This window comes from Euphorbia lathyris, chromosome 7 (genome assembly GCF_963576675.1).
Source record: "Euphorbia lathyris chromosome 7, ddEupLath1.1, whole genome shotgun sequence".
NCBI lineage: Eukaryota > Viridiplantae > Streptophyta > Magnoliopsida > Malpighiales > Euphorbiaceae > Euphorbia > Euphorbia lathyris.
In genome coordinates, this window is record NC_088916.1 from 86,125,211 (window position 1) to 86,147,759 (window position 22,549).

General features: G+C 40.5%; 1 protein-coding gene across 5 annotated transcripts; it reads left to right on the plus strand.

Annotated features, from left to right (window-relative positions):
* The first annotated feature begins 9,454 nt into the window (after nucleotides 1-9,454).
* LOC136200810 (protein DETOXIFICATION 19-like) lies at nucleotides 9,455-12,221 on the plus strand. Of its 5 annotated transcripts, none has more exons than XR_010673527.1 (6): nucleotides 9,455-9,639; nucleotides 9,908-10,749; nucleotides 10,849-10,980; nucleotides 11,129-11,222; nucleotides 11,294-11,815; nucleotides 11,917-12,221. XR_010673527.1 is itself a non-coding variant. In XM_065991283.1 (6 exons), the coding sequence occupies exons 4-6, from the start codon at nucleotides 10,929-10,931 to the stop codon at nucleotides 11,526-11,528; spliced, it is 381 nt and encodes a 126-aa protein (XP_065847355.1). In that variant the 5' UTR covers nucleotides 9,455-9,639; nucleotides 9,908-9,984; nucleotides 10,700-10,749; nucleotides 10,849-10,928; the 3' UTR covers nucleotides 11,529-12,221. The 5 variants fall into 5 exon arrangements, 2 of the variants coding, with proteins under 2 accessions (XP_065847355.1, XP_065847356.1); XR_010673526.1 differs by having other exon boundaries at nucleotides 11,294-11,810; XM_065991283.1 differs by having other exon boundaries at nucleotides 9,908-9,984; nucleotides 10,700-10,749; nucleotides 11,294-12,221.
* The last annotated feature ends 10,328 nt before the right edge of the window (nucleotides 12,222-22,549 follow it).

Genomic DNA, 22,549 nt, shown 5'->3' on the forward strand with positions numbered 1-22,549 from the left:
GGTGTTGATCCAATGCGAGTCGGCATTCGCCGCTCCGAATGAAGTGCTGAAGGGGATAAGTCCAGATATAGCAACCCATCGTTTGAATGTGGACAAAGGTGCAACCCCAGTGCGACAGAAAAAGAGAGGACATGCTCCAGAACGGTAGAAGGCGATTGAAAAAGCAGTGGCGGATTTGCTAGAATCAGATGCAATTCGAGAAGTCACCTATCCGGAGTGGCTAGCCAATGTGGTGCTAGTCAAAAAGCCAAATGGAACGTACAGAATGTGCGTCGACTTCAAAGATCTGAATAAAGCTTGTCCGAAGGATATGTATCCGCTACCTAACATTGATATATTGGTAGATGGGACTGCGGGATTTGAAGCTTTATCGTTCACCGACGTGAAATCCAGTTACCACCAGATACCAATGGAGAAGGCGGATGAGATCAAGACGTCGTTCATAACTCATCAGGCGACTTATTGCTTCAAGGTGATGCCCTTTGGACTGAAAAATACGGGAGCAACATATCAACGGATGATGAACAAGATATTTTCAGACAAATCAGGCGAGAACTTCTCGATTTATGTAGATGACATGATCATTAAAAGCAAGAAGATGCAAGACCACCCGCAGGATATTAAAGAAATCCTGGAAGTACTGATCAAATATGGCCTCAAATTGAACCCAGAGAAATGCACGTTTGGAGCAAGAGCAGGAAAGTTCCTGGGTTTCATTGTTAGCGGTAAAGGAGTTGAGGCGAATCCTGAGAAGGTTAAAGCAGTGATGGAGATGAAGACACCGAGGAACATAAGAGAAGTACAGAGACTGAACGGGCGGTTGGTGGCATTAGGGCGATTCATATCATGCTCAGCTAGGAGATGTCTACCTTTCTACAATGCCATCAAAAAATCTAAGTCCTTTGAATGGACGTCGGATTGTCAAGAAGCATTTGAGGGGATAAAGCGATTACTATGCTATCCGCCCTTAATGAGCAGGCCAGAGGATGGAGAAGATTTATTTCTTTACGTATCTGTCACCAGTATGGCGATATGCACGGTGATGGTGTGGGAAGAAGAGGGGCAACAATATCCAGTGTACTATATGAGCAAAGTCTTGAAAGACGCAGAACTTCGGTATTCAAGGTTAGACAAAATCGCCCTCGCGGTGATAACCACGGCGGCTAGGTTAAAGCCATACTTTCAGGCGCATACTATCATTGTGAGAACTGGAATTCCAATGCGAAAGGTACTACAGAAACCTGACGCATCCGGCCGATTAATGGAGTGGTCAATTCGGTTGGGAGAGTTCGATATTCGCTACGAAGGAAGACCAGCTCTAAAAAGTCAAGTACTTGCCGATTTCGTGAATGAGTTCACGTGGGATGAAGACGAATGTCCAAAAGCACAAAAAGAAGAATGGAGTATGTTCACAGATGGGGCATTGTCCACAGATGGAGCTGGACTGGGAGTCGTCATTAAGGGACCGGATGTTATTCGCATATACTATGCGGCAAAGTTAACATTCGAAACTACCAATAATACCGCGGAGTATGAAGCAATGATATGCGGATTGAAGTTTCTTAATGAACTTACGCCAGAAAGAGTGGTCATCTACAGCGATTCTAAACTCATGATAAATCAGATCACAAAAAATTATCTGGTGAAACAGGAGGATCTGGTCAAGTACCATCAGGTGGTCGGCAGACTGACGCAGGAGTTAACAAACAAGGGAGTCGTCTGGGAAATGGTGCATGTTCCGAGAGGCCAGAACACAAAGGCTGACGAGTTGGCAAAAGCAGCGACGAGTAGAGAACCATGGAGTCAAAAAGCATGCAATTTGGAAATAAGGTCAGCACCGGCATTCAAAGTCGATCAGATTATGGTCATCGAAGAGCTGGAAGATGATGAAGATTGGCGGATGCCCATCCGCCAATATCTGGAACATGGAGATTTGCCGGTTGATAAAAGCTTAGCCAGAAAACTAATTGGGCAGTCAGCGAGATACTCAATTCGAGATGGAACTTTATACCGGAAATCATATATTTGTACTGCGAGATACTCAATTAGCCGCAATGAAGGAGACTATGTACTGCGAGAACTCCATGAAGGAATTTGTGGCGCACATGAAGCATCCGCGGCGTTGGCAAGAAAAGTCAAGTTGATGGGATATTATTGGCCAAAGGTGGTGGAGGATTCCCAGAAGATGGTAGCGGAATGTCACAGCTGTCAAATCCATGCGAATGAAAAGCATGTTCCCGGAGCCGAACAAGTCACTATAATGACGGCGTGGCCATTCGCAACATGGGGGATCGATATAGTGGGCCCGTTCCCAGAAACGACAAAGAAAAGGAAGTACTTGATAGTCGCAGTCGACCACTTCAGCAAATGGGTAGAAGCGGAGGCAGTAACCGCTCAAACACCTGAGCGAATGATCGAGTTCTTACGAGAGAACATTATCATGCGGTTTGGAATCCCACAAACGCTTATAACTGATAATGGCACCCAGTTCAACTGTGTAAAATTCAAAGCATATTGCGAAAGCATGGGGATCAAAAATCATTTTTCTTCTGTAAATCATCCCCAATCGAATGGTATGACAGAGGTTACCAACAGGGCCATGATTCAGGGAATCAAGAAGCGGCTAGGCGATAAAAAAAACATGTTGGGCGGATGAGATACCTCATATGCTATGGGCATACAGAACTTCTGTAAAGGCAGCAACAGGCGAAACACCTTTCTCGCTGGTTTATGGAGCCAAAGCAGTCCTGCCTGTTGAAATCAAGTCGCCTACAGATCGGATAATTTATTATTGTGACACCCAAAATCCTATCAACATTAGAGATGCATTGGATTTTGTAGAAGAACGAAGATATTCAATTGTTGCATCATTCGCAAAACCTTATGTTTAATCTTAAACACACATAAATGTGTTGCCTATTAAAGAAAGGCGGATGCATGATTACGCATCATTCGCAAAACCTTATGATTAACCTTATGATTATTTTTGAAAGAAAAATTATAAGGCATAAAATTAAGCGAATAAACGAGTACTCAAAAAATTGCGAAAAGGGTCTGGCCACCCTAATGAAAACAAAACTAACTACGAAAAATTACAAGTATGAAGTCGGCAAGAGCAAGGGTCACATACGAAAATAACCGGCATTAAAGCGACGAAGGATAAAACAACAATTGCACATATATGAAAAGCGGTGGCAAGGTCGCTCGGTTGATATATATACTGGCAGTTTGTTACATACAACAGTTCGGATATAAATAAAATTATACTACAGTTTCTTCTCCTTCGCCTATATTGCCCCCTTCGCCTTCAGCGGCTCCTTCATCTTCTCCTGTGGGATGATCTGCTTCAAGCGAATCCCCAACAATCAAATCAGTAACCGCATCAGAGCGAGAAACATCTTGTTCAACGTGAGAAACATCGTGTGGTGCCCCTCCTTCTACCTTCTGATTTGGGATCTCACAGCTAATTGGAGAATCATGAAAACTCTGCCAATCCAGGAGAAGTACCTCATCCATATCAGCATCCTCAGCCTCCAACTTGTCCCATTTCTCAGCTAAATCCTTTTCAGGAATGGGAACCTTGGGGCGATTAAGTACATGATCTGGATGTCCATGCTCATAAGCCGCATGAATCCGCTCTCCATACCAATAGATGCGAGCACCATCTTCAGCTGTGATCTCTTCGGCCCTCCTCTTTTTCATCTCCAAGGCTTCCTTGGACGAATTCAGATCATCAATGACTTTCTGAAGCTCATCGGACTTAGCCTGGAGGGATTTGAGAGCTTCCTCCTTCTCGCTCATAGCCTTCTGACAAGCACCTTCAAGGACCTTTACTTTGCCTTGGACATCGTCAAAAAGCGACTTCTGAGTCGCCAATTCAGTACCAAGGCTTTCCAACTCTCTAGCTCGTTCAGCATCCCTGTAGAGAGCACCCTCCGCGAAATTGATAATCTGCATATAAGACGATACGCGAATAAAAAGAGCGAATAGAGACATGCGTTTGAAGGATAGAACATAAGTGGAAAGCAATATACCTCTATAGCTCGCTTCTCAATCCCCTCCATGGCAGTCGGAAGCGGCACCTGTTCGCGCACATGAGAAGCGGAGGGAAGTCGCCCAAGGACATTGCATATAGAAGAAACAATGTCCCTACAGGAAAAGCTCACGGCTTTACCAAAGGTTCTGGTCCACCATCCGCTGATATCAGGAATCGGCTATGGATACACAAGGAGAAGGGTCAGGAGAACAGCGAAAACTGACAAGAGAAAATAAATAACGCAAAAAGAGCGAATAAATTATGATACCTCATGAAATGGGGGACCGCCCTTGGCTTTGGATGGAGTGGACGTAGATGTACCACCGACAGTCAAGGATACGGAGGTATTCTTCTTCCTAGGGCGAGAAGACTCCACATCCACATTACTCTTCCGCTTCCTATTTAAGGGAAGCTCCTCAGAAACAGAAGCGGGGCCCTGTGAAACGGAAGCAATTGGGGGGGAAGCCGCCTCAACAGAAGGAGTCGCCCCCACAGGAGAATTCACCCCTGCAACAGAAGTTTTTCCCGCCATCCGCTTCTTCCTTCTCGCCAGGGCTTTCGCTTCCCGATCTGCAACGAGTTGAGATAAAGGATCACCCCTGCAAAGGGTTAAAAGAAATCATCAACTTGGAAATAAGTTAATAGTACCTTGTACAAAAACGCGATAAGGGATATAGACAACACGATCTCCCTCGCGGTAGGCAATCGCTACTCGGCTTCTTAGCATATGGAATGCCTGATCATATGTCCATACAAAAGGAGGAGTGCTCTTCAAGAACTTTATAATATCGGATTCGTCCTTACTGGGGTAACCAAAGTTCAAACTCTTTACATTGGGTCGGCCCCAGCAGCGAAGAAAGTTTGGATTCCCTTCATGGAACTTAATGAAGAAATAGGACTTATCCCACTCGCGGATTTTGTTCGACTTCTCATCAAACCCGTAGTAACCGCTCTGTCGGATGAAAGTAAAGTACTCCCCCGAGCTCTTGAAATGATGAAGCTTAGAGAAAATCTTGAGCGAGAGGGGAACCTCCAGACAATCCGCCAAAAATTTATCCAAGGTTAAGTCGGCCCATCCGTTGGGATGCAGTTGTCCGGGTGCGATTCCATAACCACCAAGGATGGAAGCAATCTCATCCGCCAGCGGATACGTGAAACCGCAGATAATCTGGGCGACAAAAATGGTGAAATACCCCTTTGGGTAGTCGCCCGGCCCTCTATTCTCCCCGGGAATGATGGTTTCCAGACCTTGGAGCCAAGGATACTGCTCCCGCAAGTCATCAATCGTCTCGCGGCAAACTAGGCTTCCCAACCTGTCCTTTTTTGGTAATAAACGGGGAGTTGGGACAGGTGGTGGAATCAACTTCTTAGGGTCAAAACCTAGACCCTCATCAGTTGTATTCGCCAGATGGAGAAAATCGGCGGGATGGGAATCAGACCAAGGAGAGCTGGTTGAAACTTCATCAACCATCTCATCAACCTCATGAGACACCTCGCGAACGTAATTTTCGTCGAACGGTGCGAAATCGAGGTCAGGGTTCGACATATTAACGAAGAAAGACGAGCAGAAATAAGAAAAGGGTCGAACGAGTTACAAGTTGCGGAAAGGAACACTTACATGTGAAAGAGAATACAGAGAAGAACGAACGCTAAAGGGTTGACGCCGGAGAAGAAATGACGGAGAACAAAAAAACCACTTTCGAATTTTGAATATCCAAACGAAGACGAAGAGTCCCCTATAACATATGAAAAGACCCTAAAGGGCTCTTGCCAAACTAAGGGGGAGGCATGTGATGATCCGTGAAACCAAACCGGGCCGAATCATAAACACGGGCCCAACCTATACTTAGGTCCATGGTTCAAGATCAAACGGGCTCCGAATAAAGGAAGCGGGTAAAACGAGTAACCGCCCCGAAATCCTAAACGGAGCATTAAACCTCCCACTCAAAACAAACGAGACCACGTTTGTAGCCACGTAAGGGACGTGGCCTGGAAAGAGTAACCGCCCCCGGCGGTTACCTAGGAACACTTATAAAAAGGATATAGAAGCAAATGGGGAGGTACGTTCATATTTTTTCCCCACAATACCAGTATCAATTTACAACCTTCCCATAAAACTGACTTGATCGTCGGAGAGTTTTCCCGGAGATCCTGTCTCCGGTTCTGTTTTGCAGGTAACCGCGGCGAAGATCATCAAATCGAATCTAGCAAGTTATCACCACCCGATTCAATCTTGTACGATTATGTTTGTTATTCAATACAATGGATTTTGAATTTTGGATGATTATGGTGGATTCCATAGAGTTAACTGGTGCAATTTGAGATTTTTTTATCTTATTCATAAATTGATGAGTGGATGATCAAACGTGTAATGATTTTCAATCCAATTAGGTCTTTCCCTTTTTTTTTCTTTCAAATTTCTGGTTTGTTTTTAGGGTATCCAATCTCTTAATTCAAACTGTTATTCTTGACGATTAAGCCATGCTAGTCTTGATTTATTTTTTTAAATAACGAGTTAAATAAGAAATGTAAATCCTAAGGTATTATTAAAATGTAATTTAAAAATATATAATTTTTCTTTGGACCATAATTCCACCGATTTTTTATAAAACCGTTAAGAAAAATTGAATAAGATATCTAATCAAATGGAAGATTTTACAATGTAAGGCAAACATTTACTTTGTGTTTTAGAAGTTGGAACTCGAATTCGATAACTCTGGTTTAAGGGATTTGCGACCTTTAACACTAAAATATGAAATTTACTTTATAATAGTATAATTTATTATCATTATATGGTTTAAATATACAAATTTATATTTTAGTCTAAAAATTAAGACAACAATAATAAAGTAAATAAATAAAAGAACAACATGATAATTGTGACACAAAAATCAATAAGAAACGAACAAAATCCAAAGGCTTTTTTTTGTTGAGTAGTTTTGTCCCATCGTCTCTCATCTCATTTAAATTTAATTATATAAAAAGTGAAATTTGTGTATAATCTTCACAATTTTGTATATAAAACGAATTAAAAAATAGTATAACAATCAGTAAAACAAATATAATACTTTGCATGCAATGAATTCAATTTTGGTTCATGCATATTTTCACAAATTGAGTGGTTTAAATTCAAAGAATTCAATTTTATGTTTGCAATAAATATGATAAATGCATATTTCCTTAATAAAACACATATTGTGTACTTTAATTTGATAATAATTGGCATAAATTATTATTTAGTATATGATTTATTTAAAATTTTATCATTTGGTACTCGATTTATTAGTTTGTCATATTTGACTCCTGGTCTATTTGAATTGGTGAAACTTCACCCAGTTTGAAGACTTGATATAATTGTTATCCTCTTGACACATGACGATATCTTCACATGTAATATGTTTTAAATCTTGAAAATATGGTATAAGGTGTAATTGTTAGGCAAATGATATTCGATTTAAAACTTAATATAAATTAAAAGAAAATCAATAATAGAATAATTTATGTTAGAATAATTTTTTTATAAATGATATGGTTTATGAATATTTTGCATAGGTGAAATGTATATTTGAGACTCTCATGAATTTATTTTTTATTGATTCAATTATTAATCTGTCAAATGGATATATAGAGCCTTTGATCAGTTATTTTGAAACTTGACATAATTCAAATAAATGGGTGATAAAACTGTAGTTTTTTTTTAAATCTGAATTTCCTTGTAAATTTCCCATTAATCAATCCGCTAACAGCAACAACAGTAAACAACACCACGACCAAACAATAGATATAAACAGCTGAATCAAACTGACACTAAACCTTTGATCGATTATTTTTTTAACATATAACTTACTGACAGTAGATGTCTATTAAAAGCTAGAGGTTTATGGTTTGAATCCTTTAATATACAAATTTCAATTTTTTTTTAGTAAAGTAAAGGTGGCTGGAAATATAACTGGAGCAACCATCTCGGACCTGGAAACGTGACCGGTATTGAATCTGGTTGACCTGGTCGTGGTAGTCTGGGTATGGCAATTATTCTTAAATCACGTTTGAAGAGGCTGATTTATGCCTTTAAGCAAGTTTGTTGGTTCAATATATTAATGCTCCCCTAAACTTAATCCCCTAGTATATTAATGCTTCAATTTCATGAGTGACCATTGTGATATTCTCTTCTTCACATAACAATTAAAATTGCAAAACTGCAATAAGAATGATACAAAATTAACATAGACAACCAAAGAAAAAAATACATTCACCACTAAAAACGAAATTACACTGATAAAAATAAAAAATTTAATAGAACTTGTGGGCAGTAATAGCAAATCGTTGAGAAACCATGATAAAAAAAAACATTGAATAAGCCAGATAGATGTAAACTCCTGAATCCAAATAGATGATAAATTTTGAATATAGAATATAGGCAGAAGTTGAAAGTAAAAAAGTACAACCTTTAAAAAGCAAACTATAAACGTAGGAGAGGGATAAAAGAGTATATATGGTTTGTTAGTAAGTAGTGGAAAGCTAGATTCAATTTAAGATCAAGTTTTTCAAAGTAAACCTAAATTTAAACCAAAAAATTTGAAATAAATCAATTAGAATTTAGAAAGAATACTACTAAAACAAACATTAAATTTAGTAAAATTTTTGGTAAGCAAGTTCTGTCATTTCTACTAAAAATATGAGAAAATGATTCCAAGCTATTAGGGAGTTTTAATCAACGTTGAGGCTGATGAAATAATCCCTTGGTTTAACTTCAAGGACCAACAACAATATATTTATTATAACTTGATTGTAATATTTGAGGTGTATATACAAAAGGTGCATTGTATTTCCTGTATTCTTCCATCTGCACAAACATAAAGAAAATAGCATGATGTAGCAATCATCCATTTGTAAATGTCCAATCAAACCAAAAAGTAAGCTGCCTTAAGCAAATGTCACAAGTTCATTTCAACCCCCTTCAAAAGCAAATATAGCACATAACCTTGCAATTTGATCTTGCTAATATACAACAACATGGGCCTATTATCTTTTGCCCAACACGTTTTTCCCTTGTTGTATAATTTGACAATTAATATCAAAAGAAGGTCCAAAATACTAGCATGTTCCTAATAATGTAAAGCAAACCTATTTAATAACTACAATCTCTTCACTACAAGAAAAACAAACAATAATGAGCAAAAAATAATGAGTGGTGAAAAAACCTATCATTAAAAGTATATTTTCTATAATTTTAATGAGTGGAAATAAAAACCTGTCATTATTAATTATAAAAAACTTAACTTTACTAAAAATTTTAACATTACGCTCATTATAAGTGCTAAATATTTTGGGTGGGATAAATTCCCACCAAAACAAAACCCACTTGACCCTAATAAAGAAATAAAAAATACTTTGTAATGTTAAGAGAAAAGAGAAAATAAAATATTGCAGTCCATCTCTCTCCTGTACGAAACTCTCTCTCTCTCTCTCTCCTCTCTCTTTGATTAGCTCCGGAAGGAAATCATTCCCTTACTCGAATTAGCTCTAGAAACCATCTTCGTCCACCTCTATTGTCACACTCTGGTCAATTGGACGATCCCCATGATCGACTGGAACAAGAATTGGTAAGCTCCCTTGTGCATGAGATTGTTGCCGTTTGTACTCTTCTCCTCAAAATCGGAGTTTCTCTGGTTCTCAAATTAAACAAAAGTTGAGCTATTTTATTGTTTATTTGTATAAATGCCATTATTAGATATATACTTATGCCTTTATTTGCAGGTCTACTGGAAAACCTAATTTGTGCGATTGTGTTTTTCTTATGCTTTATTTCTTTTTTTCGTTGGACTTGGTTAGGTTTGTGTTAACAATATGTTTTTTTTAATAATTTTGCAGATATGATCTTTCAATTGCGACTTAGAATTAATTACTTGAAACATGTTATGGAGTCAAAGAGAAACATGTTTATATGGGTGGGTTTCTCTGAAATCTATTTTACATTGTAAAACTTTCAGGAAAATTTCAATTGTACAGATAGCCATTAGGACTCTATTTCAATCCTCTATGTGTATTGGAATGAGTCTAATGATGAACTGAACTTTTGGAATGATGAGTATTGAGAAGAATTAAGAATTTTCCCTCGAATGAATATCAATTCCCTTGGCCTGATTGGATATACTTCAATCGATGTAGGGAAATGTATTTTAATTTGGTTCTGAGTTGGAAGATAGTAATTTTAAGCACTTTTGACTCTTGTAACTTGAATTTTATTTCACTCGTTATGATAATTTCTTAATATTTTTCTAGTCATTGTTGATATTGGATGTATGGAGAAAGTATATTTTTGATGGCTTGGTGATGTTTTGCTTACTTATGCTCTTTCTTTCTCTTTTGTCGAAGTGTAATTGCAAAAAGACCATCAATCTTTGACGATTGACTGTTGAAACATAGTTGTTAAGGAAAAACTTATGGAAGCTACAAAAGAGCTTCAAGATGTTTTAACTACTAGAACATAGTTGTCATTACTGTACTTGCTTAGCATATTATAACTATTTACTGTGTGTCAAAGGAGCTCCAATTGCTGCTTCTATTTCATTCTGGTTATCATTCTTTATGTTGATTGCTTATGTGATGTTTGGTAAGAAGTTTGAGCATACTTGGGATGGATTTTCCTTTGATTCTTTCCAGTACGTTCTTACTCGATTGAAACTTTCCCTTCCTTCTGCTGCAATGGTGTGGTAAGTATTCATGCTATACTTACCGATAATCTACTACACAAATTAAGACTTAATACATCACAAACCCCTGAACTTGTACAATTTATGTTGTTTTGGCAGTTTGGAATATTGGGCATTTGAAATTTTGGTGTTGTTAGCAGGAGTAAAGACTCAACCATAACTACCTCACTCGTTGCTATATGGTTCATTTCTTTCACTTCCTTTTCTTCCATAAAAAAGCTGAAATACTTGGTACAATTCATCATTTTCACTCAATTTTTTGCAACTGACAGAAAGTTCCATTCTTTTGTTTTTAATGTAAGGTATTAAAATGACATGATTGTATCAAGTATAGAAGTCAAATTTCAGCTTTTTTTCTTTGTTTTGTGTTGATTTTCAGCTATTAGACATACTGCCTTGTTCATTTGGATATGCAGTGTGAATACAGAAGCTATAGCCTTCAATTTAACTTATGGCCTAAGTGCTGCTGCAAGGTTTAATTCTACCTAATTCATACTTTCTTGAATTCATAATAATTTAAGCTAATTTATGAGTGACATTACAGCACAAGGGTGTCAAATGAGTTAGGAGCAGGCAATCCAGAGAAAGCTAAGGGAGCCATGGCAGTGAGTCTTAAGCTTTCACTGATTCTTGCTCTGTTGATGGCGTTGGGTCTAGCACTTGGTCAGACCTTCTGGGTTGGTCTTTTCAGTGATAGCAATACAATAATAAAGGAATTTGCCTATTTCACACCATTTCTTGCAATTTCAATTACACTATTATCAATACTGGTCTGTTAAGTGAACTTATTCTCAATTGGCATTCTGATTGTTGCCATTCTTTTATTTCATTACATATTATTCTTATGGCTATCCACAAATATTACTATATGTTTGTAGGATGCAATCAATATCAAAGAAACTTTACTGTATTCTCCCTTGATTCCGTGTTGTTTGGACAAGTTAGAACACTAGTATTGATGTTATATATAAATGGGTTAATTAGGAGTTACAATGAGTGCAGTGAGAGTGCTAATGAGGATATCTTGATTTTCTTTTTTCAGGTGGACTTAGCAACTCGAGGTCAGGTTTGATAACCTGCTTTCAAATTTTGGTTTTCATGTGGTAGCATGAAACAGTCACCTTAAAGCACATAGCTTCTAATACTCTATCGTTTCTCTAATTTCAGAGGACCTGGTGGCCACTGCTGGCAAGCTAATGCAGGCAGCTCAATACCATTCGGTGGAACAGGTTTAAATGTCAGGTCTCTGTTGTTTTAAATTTCCCATTTAGTTATTTGCTGATTCATTATGTAGACTTAGGCATATGTAGTGTGAGTTTTGTGAAGCGTTCTGCGAATGTCGCTGCCCACTTGTTAGCTAGATCGGCAGTGTCTTCGTCGGACCGTGGAGAGTGGTTATTTAATCCACCTTCCTTTTTGTGTAATGTTCTTCCTGTTGAATAATATATCCTCTTTATTTTAAAAAAAAAGACATTAAGGGTAAGTATTGCTGGTCATTGTTGTTAAACTAGACCGATCCGACCGAGTCAACCTAATTTAACCGGATCGGGCTGGCATACTGGTCTTGAAAGCCTTAAATGAAGAATCGATATAACTGGTATTTGACTGGTTGGAGCCGATCTAAAAACCAGTAAAAGTTAGCACCACAAATAGAAATCCAATGATAAGATCCAGACGTACATAATAAGTTATGTTGCAGTAGTATTTCAAAGATGAATTGAATGAGTTAAAAGAAATCAAACTATAAAGAATATTTAGTTTACTTGGGTTTTGAGTTGTGAGTGAGTGATTGAGTTTTGTAATACTTGTACTCCATTTTGTAATTAAGATAAAGATAAGTAGGAACTTTTATAATTAAACTCTAGACAATGTTTTTTTTTTTTTGTCCATTTTCATCTATAATTAGTATCATTAATTTTGTACCCTTGAATGTACTGGTTTTTTTTTTTTTTGATTCGAAGTGAGGAGGGAGCAAAGCTCCTGCCTGATTTATTAAGGGGAACGAAAAAATAAATACATAGTCAACAAATCAATGAATCAAAGAATGTAGCAACACATTTAAATGAAACGAAATGATGCCCTGCCCGAGACGTTGTCTTGAATGAGGAACTTACAGAAATCAGGCGCGGTGTCCCACCAGCGCTCCTCCGTACATATTCGGCCGTAATTAGCGAGACGATCAACAACTTGGTTGCCTTCATGGTATGCGTGAGAAATGGAGACTTGCATTCTCTGTAGCTTATTCTTGCAATCTGACCAGGCAGCAACGTATTGCCACGAGACTCGACTCGTGCGGGATCGCATAACAGTGATGACATAGGATGAGTCACTCTCGATCCAATGTCGAAACCAACCTCGTGCTGCGACATACGAAACCGCTGCGATTGCTGCTTGCAATTTCGCAATATGGGCGAATAGGGCGGACGTTGGGAAGGCGAACGCTCCAAGCGCCTTGCCTGAGCTGTCACGAAAGATTCCTCCGCAACCAGCCATTGCATTCATAACCGATGCGTCCGTGTTAGCCTTTATCCAACCATTTGGTGGGGGCTGCCACCTCACTGGGACGATTCTCGGGGCTTTCTGAAGCATGGGACTAAGCGCCAGCGATTCAAGAACTTTCCTTTCTGTCAAAGGGTTCCAAATAGTGCCTTTTCCCAAGAGACCAGTTTGTCTTGATTTGGCTCCAAAGTAACCTAAGTGATACATGAATATTAGGCATAATGTTGTCAAAGAAGCAAGCATTCCTTGCTTTCCAGATTACCCATACCACGTGAACAATCGCGCTTAGCCAAAGCGTCTTTATTTGCGGGTTGAACCTCATTCTAATGCCACGGTCTATGACCTCACAAATGCCAGCATCACAGCTTAGTATTCTTCCGAACAGTGCCTCGATATCGTGCCATAACTGCTGAGAAAATTCGCATGTCACTATTAAGTGTTCAATTGTTTCCTCCTGCGACTGACAAAAGCAGTAGCGAGAGACAATCATCATCCCCTTGGCTTTCAGAAGGTCATGCGTAGGAATCCGACGCATATAGGTCCGCCAAAGTATCAGCGAATGTGACGGTGGTATGCCTAGTTGCCATATCAAATTAACCGCCCGAGGCTGAGGAGGGTGCCCCAACCATTTGTAAAACATCCGAACCGTAAAGACACCGTCCGATGCCGGCCTCCAACAACAAATGTCCCTCTCTTCCCCACTGTTTTGGACCTGATTTATCGCATCAGCTACCGTCGTGTTCAGTTCTAGTCGGTTCCGCCAACCCTCATGGAAACGGAAGTCCCTTGTGCTGTCATGGAATTTTGCTCTTTCAGACCTGCTGATTCCCATTCTTTCTATAATGGTTGGTATAATCCATTCTATATTCCAAAAGGAGAGGTTCGTATTCGCACCTAGAAGCCACTGACAGTTTCCTCTAAGGGTATCATACACTGTTTTTATCGAACACCAGATTGAGGGTAGGGCGGGTATCCTCCTTGGGAGGCTAGCCGGGCCTATGAAGCGAGAACGTAACGTGTTAAAACAGAGGGAATCCTCAGTTATAAAGCCCCACACGAGCTTTCCTGTAAGCACAGTGTTCCATACGTCTAGGCGCTTGATGCCGAGTCCGCCATCCTGCAGTGATTCCGTTCAAGATGCCCAGGGAGGAATAATTAGTTTCCTACTAGTGATTGATCCCGACCATAGGAAATTCTTCATGTATTTTTTTAATCGTTTTATCAGACTAGACGACCATTTATAAAGCATGAAGGTGTGTGTCAGGGAGCCCGTAATGACAGCCTTTATCAGGGTTAGACGTCTTGCCATAGAAAAAGCGCTTCCCTTCCATCTTGCGAACTTTCCCGCTATTCTGTCAGCAGTAGAGGAGAGAAACCTCGGTGCCCCTAAATACAGAAAAGGGAGCTTACCAATCCTGATGCCCATGAGTTCTGCTAGCCTTCCCCGTCTAGGCGGGGTTATATTATCACCAAAGAACACCTCCAATTTGGCCCAATTCACTCTCTGTCCCGAGATACTGCCATATAGCTCAAAGATTGATACCAATGCCTGCACATTAGAGGTCAAGGCTTTGCAGAAGAGAAGAATATCATCTGCATACATGAGGTGGGTCGACATGTTGCAGGAGCTAGAGTAGCTCGAAGGGATCAGCGCCCCGGTGTCAACGTAACTGATCAGAAGCCTACTCAAGAAGTCTTCAGCCAAGTTGAAGAGGATTGGGGATAGGGGGTCTCCCTACCTAACTCCTCTAGAACAGGCAAAGTACCCCTTGGTACCAGTTGCAGTGATAACTGAGATCCGTGCGGAAGAGAGAATGTTCAATATCCAGTCCCGGAACTGCAAAGAAAACCCGAAAGCTTCAAGTACTGCTAAGATAAAATTCCAATCGAGCGTGTCAAACGCCTTAGAAATGTCAATTTTGAGGCTCATATTTCCCCCAAAGCACTTTTTCTGCAAACTGTTTACTCCTTCTGAGGCCAGTGCAATGCATTGGTGAATATTCCTTCCCTTGATGAACCCGAACTGATTTTGGAAGGTTATCGAGCTTGCAACCATGGCTAATCTGTCAGCCAGTATTTTTGAAATAATTTTGAATATGAAATTGCTCATCACGATAGGCCTATACTGATCAATGTGCAATGCGTTCTCTGTTTTGGGAATGAGGACCATAATGTTCGAATTTATTCCCGTGCTAATGATGCCCGTGCGGAAGAACCAATTTACCATTTGACAGACGTCCTTCCCGAAAATGTCCCAGTAGGTATGGAAGAATTTCCCAGTGAACCCATCCGGCCCAGGCGCGCTTCCTGCGCTCATACTGTTAACTGAAGCCTTAATTTCATCATCAGATGGGCAGCGCAGCAGCTCAGCGTTCATCTCCAGCGTGACTAGGTTCGGGACGATCTCATGAACAACTGAAAGATCCGCAGGCTCAGTCATCGGATTTTTGAAAAGATTATCAAAATAGTCTGTTATGTGTGTCGCTATCTGACCTTCATCAGTGCTAATTTCTCCATCAATTGCCATAGAAGCGATACCCGTCGTCGCTCGTCTCTAGCTGGCCATTCTGTGGAAGAAAGAACTGTTTCTGTCACCACCCTCCATCCAATTAATACGGCTTCTCTTATTTAAATAAATCTCTTTTTATAGAAGGTGGTGGTCAAGTGAGTCATGCGCCAGCAGTTCCTGTTAGTGGAGATCTTCAGTGAAACCCGAAGTAGCCATCTGAAGCTGAATGGAATCTAAAGTCGCTTGGCTGGCAACGATGTTCCTATCGAGGTTCCCACAAACCTCTTTATTCCACTTTCGAAGAACTGATCGTAACCCCCAGAGCTTGTGACAGATCTGCTGCATTGGCCCGAGTGGAAGGTGAGCACTATCCCAGTGATTCTTTATAACCTCCCTGATTCCGGGATGCGTTACCCACATTGCCTGAAACCGAAAACGGGATATGCTACTAGAGTTCTATGCAAACTGAAAGAACAGCGGGTGATGATCAGAGTGATGCCTGGTTAGCACGGTGCAATTGTAATTCCAGAGATTTGCGAATTCTCTTGAAACTATTACCCTGTCGATTTTGCTTTCCTCTCGCGCTCGGCCATGTCTGTTATTTGACCAAGTGTAAAAGGGGCCCGATGCCTGAACATCACGCCACTCTCCTACGTCGAGAAAATCGCGGAATTCTCTATAAGGTCGCATGGCCGGCGGTCTACCTATTTTCTCGTGAGCACTAAGCATCGCCTTAAAGTCCCCGATCACAAACCAGTTTCCCTGAGATCCTGTACGGAGAGCTGCGATTTCCTCATACATATCCTTCCATCTATTGGCCCATATGTTGGTCCCTTATAACGTAACAAGTTAGTTCCAAGGGGGGATAGGAACTATTTAAAATTTTGTACGTTGAGGCTGACTTCTTTTTCTTTGAAAAAGGTTTAAACAGCGCGATGAGTGAATTGGAGACACTAGCTTAGTCAACTGGTGACTAAGTCAGCTTCTTTCCTTGAGTCAGGAGATAGCACTTGAGTGTATTTCTGAACTCAGATACTCAATGCACACAACTCAACGAGACCTCTTTACTTAGTCAGTTTTCAAGCAAGCAATATATATATCAAATGAGTTTAAGGTTAGAAAGATGTTACTCAGCAGATTTATCCAGGTTCGGCCTCTAAGCCTACGTCCTGTCCCCAGAACATGTTCCGAGCTTTCGAATTCTCTATTGAGCTCTTTAAAGGTAGAGCATCAAACCTTTTACAACTAGAAGCTGAGTATAACAAGAGTACATTCCTCTATACCTCTACTCACTCCTATTCTACCACTGAGTACTATAACCGAGTACTCAGCCTCTCCTTTCTATTTCTAGAATTGATAATAAGATTGTCCTAAACAACAATTGCTAAGACACTTCAGATGATTGAATAATCACTCTAGACTTTTACACAGTAATATGGAAATTGGTGTAAGTATTTGCTTTGCTTTTTCTCACAGAACTTCAAGTGTGAATTTGGTCAGCGTAATGGCTTGTTGAAGATCTGCATCGAATGAAGCAACTGAAAGGCCTATTTATAGTGACACTAGAGGCATCGGTTATTTCGAATTTCAAAATAACCGTTGGAGGGAAACGGCTTGATGTCGTTGTCACTCAGTACACGCTCAGTGCCGTTGGCCAATCAGATTCTTGCATCTTCTGTCTTCGGTCAGTGCTGAGCAGCTTTTAGTCAGAAGAACAGAATGTTTCGCCGTTTATGGCAGAGTCTTCTAGACAGCTTTCTGTGTCTTCTGAACTTTACCCAAAGTAGAAATACTTTATCTTGAAGTCGTTTCTGCACAGCTGCTGTCTTGTACTCTTTGTTGTCCAACTCAGCAGCTTCGTTCCGAAGTAGATGAAAAAAGTCTTCCAGATCCTTCTTCATGCTGAGCTGCGTTTTATCCTTAACGACGGCGTTTTGTTCACACGGGCCGAGTGGTCTTGATCTGTTTGACTTGGGCCTTTGTCTTTCTTTTGGGCCTTTAGCCTTTTAATATTTGTGTCTTATAAACAAGTAACTTAATATTGAACAAACACATTAGTGTAATAAATCAAAGCATTTAAACTTAGTGTGTTTAGAATATTTTTAATCATATACTTAAATAATTTTGTCAAATCAAAATCATGTGAAAAGGTGTTTCAACAAACTCCCCCATTTTGATGTTGGCAAAACTATTCAGTGAAGAACTCAGTGTTGAGCTCCCCAATGATAGTTGACCTTTTATTACTTAATAAACTCCCCCGTAAGGGTTGAGCTACTGACTCAGTTTTACTCTAAACATTTTAAGGTTTAATCAAGTAAGTCCTAGGTCAGTTTTCAGATAAAGGTCAGCTTATGGAACATATTCTATTAACTCAGTTTTAAGCGGAAGATTTAACTATCAGAGAGCGCTGAGTATATTGTTGTTCAATGAGTCTTATAAGACAATGTTTTATAGCATACAAGACAGTGTCAACATTTGATCCACACAGCATACAATCAACAAACATTATAAATGATAAACATAGTTGATGTATTAGAAGATGCAAAACATAATAACTCAGCATCACAGAAGATTTAAGCATAGTATTATTTTAACGTCAGTAGCATATAAAAGTAAAGGTACTTAAGAATTAGAAACTATCTATCCTAAAGCTATTTCTTCTTATAGGTTAATTTGCCCTTTCCCTTTTGCTGACTACTTCCAGTAGCCTCATGCTGAGTTCTTCCAGCTTCTCCCCCGTTTTGTCAGCATCTGGAGGAGGAGGAGGCTTGAAGGTGCTGTTTTGAGCAGCTTCAGATAAGCGAGCTGAGAAGTCCTTCAGCTTGCCGGTGCTTTCATTTATGCCATCAAAGACAGCAACACCATCATCTAAGACTTCTTAAGGTACACCAATTTCAGCTGCGCTAAGTATGCTCAGTGCGTATGCTTGTGATTTACCCATCCAAGTGATTGTATCAGTCAGCACAGCATAAGCTTGATGAAACATCTTTAACAAAGATGAGTCATAGAAATGACGCTGAATGTTGGAGTGACGTACATGGGTGAAGGTTTTATGTGTGTACTGGAGAATCTTATTCTGCTTCATCTGGTCAGTGTCCATTTCTGCCTTGTTTAGATTTAGAAGTCGAACAGCTTCGCCAATCTGCTCTACTGAGCATTGAGAATAAGAAGAAAGCTGATGATTTGTCTTCTCTTGCTCAGTTTTAAGCTGGGTGAATAAATGATGAACTTCGGCAGAAGTTGCATACCCTGAATTCGCAGCTGACAAGGTTTGAAATTGTCCCTGAAGGGAGTTGATATGTTGAACCATGGTCAGCTGGAGTTCAACCAGCTTTGTTATGGACTCCTGCTTTGGTTGTTGAGCTTGGATATTGGTCATTACACTCAGCAGGTCTTTAGACCTCGAACCTCGTTGAGAAGTTGAGTGACTTGGGAGAGCTGAGTGGACTCGTTATCAGCAGACCCATCAACAGTTTCTGAAGTCTGATGAAGGTCTTGGATCAAGGCCTGAGCCGAATTAATGATCCTTCTACCTGACTCAGTGGCAGTGAGATAGTTGTAAGATCTTTCATCAGGTTGACCAGTTGGTGGAGGCGTTAGGTTCAGTTCAGCATTTGAAGTGCCAGCGGGGTCAGTGACTGGTCTTGGTGTTTCAATTTGCACTTGTACTTGGGGAAGTGTTTGAACAGCAGCATTTGTTATAGGTTCAGAGTCAGGCTGAAGCTGACTTGCTGTTGAAGGTGTGATAGGTTCAGTGCTGACTGGAGCAAAAATTTTCGTAGCCGGCAGAGGGCTAGGTTCAGCAGCTGTATCGAGAACTTGCTCGGTGTTGGTCGGGTTTTTAGAAGTATTTAAGTCGGCTTGTTCCTGTGGAAGAGAAACAGCGGCTTGCTTTTCAGTTTGCTCTGGTAGAGAAGTAGAAGGTTTTCTGAAGAACTTTAGCTTGATGGTAGATGGATCGTTGGTCGGTCTTTGCTGAGTTAAATCAGCCATGAAATGAAGCATTGTGGTTGGATGTGCCTTGACAAGTCTTCTTCTTGTTCCCTGGGTTCTTGGAGGAGTGGGATCAGCGTGAATTGACTGAATTGAATGAGATGGAGAAGGTTCTCCCTGATCAGCATCATGTTGTTCTGTTTGCTCAGCTTCTTCTTCTTCTGCTGTCAACTCAGTGTTAGTTGGCTCAACATCTTCTTCACTTTCTGTTTCCTCAGTGTCATCCTGACCACTCCCTTCTTCTTCTTGTTCTTGCTCATCATCTTGCTCTTCATCATTTAACTCTTCTTCTAGTTGTTCAATGAACTGATCGTCCAGTTCCACTTTATCGTTCTGTTGCTCAGTGGCAATGCCTTGACTCTGAGCATAGTGAGAGTTGGCGGGAACAAAGAAGCCATCAGGTACAACATCAATTGGACTTAACTCCGAAGAGTGCTTCTTTTTCTTTCGCTGTGATTCCTCATCAGCGTCCACTCTTTCTTCTGCCTCAGGCTCATCTTGCCTAGGTCTTTTTTCAGCTTACTTGGGCTCATCTTGACCTTGCTGAGGCTGAGCAGTTGTTCCTCTGGATACAACCTTCAGTTTCTTTGGAGGAGGAACAGCTTCCTTAGAGGTGCTTTGCACAGCTTTCCTCTTCCTATCAGCGGGGGCCTTAGTTCTTCTTTTCTTGACCACTGTTTCCTTAGTGTTCTGATCAGCAGCACCTTTTGCTTTCTTGGGAACAATTGGCTGATCAAAATTTAAGGCGAACAGAGCAGCATCAGTTATCTCTGATCCTTTGGCCTTGGTTTCCTGCGATAGGTCCACTTGGTGGTCCAGGAGGATTTTAGTGATGAGCGAGCCCAGCCTTAGAGTTCCAGTGCTCCTTTGAAAGCCAGCGATTAAGAATACTGGCATGTTGATGGGCTTGTAGGTCAGCATATGCCATATGAAGCATTGCTCAAAATTTGTCGCTGAGCTGGTGCAATTTATCTTCGGGAAGATATAATTGGTCAACAGATAGTGTGCCATCTTTTGGTGTTGGCCCATTGAAGTGCTGGAGATTTCACCAGCATGGCCAGTAGGTTTACAGAACGTAGTGGAGTACCCAGTGTCGTCCTGATCTCCAGACTTCCTAAGTATGGCTCCTTCATTTTTAAGTTTCAGAAGGCAGGCTAAGTAGGTGGGATTGATAAAGATGGTTTTGTCCTTCACCTTGGTGACCAAGTAGTCCTGGTTGTCATTAGCCACACTCAGGTTATGGTAGAATTCCCTTACCAAGTCAGGGTAGGTAGGGTAATTGATTGAGAACAGCTCGGTCCAGCCATTCTTTGAGATCCATTCACAGAATGGTTGCTCTGTTTCCATAAATCCTTTCGAGAACCACCTTGAGTGGTTGATCTTGTATTCCCTGACGTTCTCATAGACCTTGGTGTATGTTCGTTCTTTAGGTTTCTTTCCCTTGGAGGAGGTGCCTTGGTCAGTTTGGGTTTTCTTGCTCGGCGTGGTGGCTTTAGTCTGGTGACACTGAGTAGAAGGCTTGGGGTTTGTGCCGGAGATGTTTAGTGAAACCTTAGTCATATTTGCAGAGAAGTTTGGGAGGATTTGGAGTTTTTGAGAGAGAGAGTATTAATGCCAGAAAAATTCGTAAGGGTAAAGAAATAAAAGTGGGCCCACTATTTATAGAGGTGAGAGGTGGATCTTATCGAATCCATGTGTCAGTTTGTCCTTGGGATATTCAACCGACAAGGATCCTGGCATTTATGACACATTCGGCGCATACGTCATCCTAGGCGGCTATTCGCGTGCTTTAGCATTAAGTGCAACGGATCTTTTACTCAGGGTTAGAATTCTAATCGTTCTATATTCTGAGTAGTCAGTTTTACGCAAATGGATGGTTTAAGTGATTGGTTGCTCAGTTTGAGATAACCACTCAGTGTGCATATTTGTTCAGTATGTGTGATTCATTCATTTAACATTAAATACTCAGCATACATCTATCTACTCAGCAAGTAATAGCATAAATCATTTAGCATGGTAATTCACTCAGCATGAATATATATTTAGAACTGGAATTTACTGAAGTGGATTAAACATACTGATGGCTTCTCTCAGTATGCTGAACTGCTCACGAGCCAGTGGCTTCGTGAAGATATCCACAAGCTGCTCATCCGTTGGGACATAGGTCAGCTTGATCTCACCCTTGAGTACATGGTCTATAATGAAGTGATGTCTGATGCTGACATGCTTCATCCTGCTGTGCTGGATTGGGTTCTTTGATAGATCAATTGCACTTTTGTTGTCACATTTGACCTCAATTGTCTTTATTTGAACACCATAGTCTTCAAGCTGTTGCTTAATCCATAGAACTTGAGCAACACAGCTTCCAGCGGCAATGTACTCAGCTTCAGTGGTTGACAAGGCTACTGACGCCTGCTTCTTGCTGAACCAGGATACAAGACAGCTCCCTAGGAAGTGGCATCCTCCAGAGGTGCTTTTTCGTTCAAGCTTGTCTCGTCCATAGTCAGCGTCAGTGTATCCAACGAGTGTGAAATCATGCGTGTTGGGATACCATAAACCTGCGTTCACTGAGCTTTGCAAATATCTAAGGATTCTTTTTACAGCTATGTAATGAGATTCCTTAGGGTTAGATTGATATCTAGCACAGTAGCATACTGAGAACTGAATGTCCGGTCTACTCGCTGTTAAGTAAAGTAGAGAACCAATCATACCTCAGTACAATTTGCTATCTACTGACTTACCATTCTCGTCAGCGCATAGGACAGTGTCAGTGCCCATAGGAGTAGATATTGGCTTACA

Bases quoted from the DNA above. Each gene is read 5' to 3' on its own strand.
- LOC136200810 (XM_065991283.1), top strand. From the start codon at position 10,929: ATGGTTCATTTCTTTCACTTCCTTTTCTTCCATAAAAAAGCTGAAATA. The intron at 10,981-11,128 runs GTACAATTCATC...GTTGATTTTCAG, and splicing joins TAAAAAAGCTGAAATACTTG to CTATTAGACATACTGCCTTG. The intron at 11,223-11,293 runs GTTTAATTCTAC...GTGACATTACAG, and splicing joins GGCCTAAGTGCTGCTGCAAG to CACAAGGGTGTCAAATGAGT.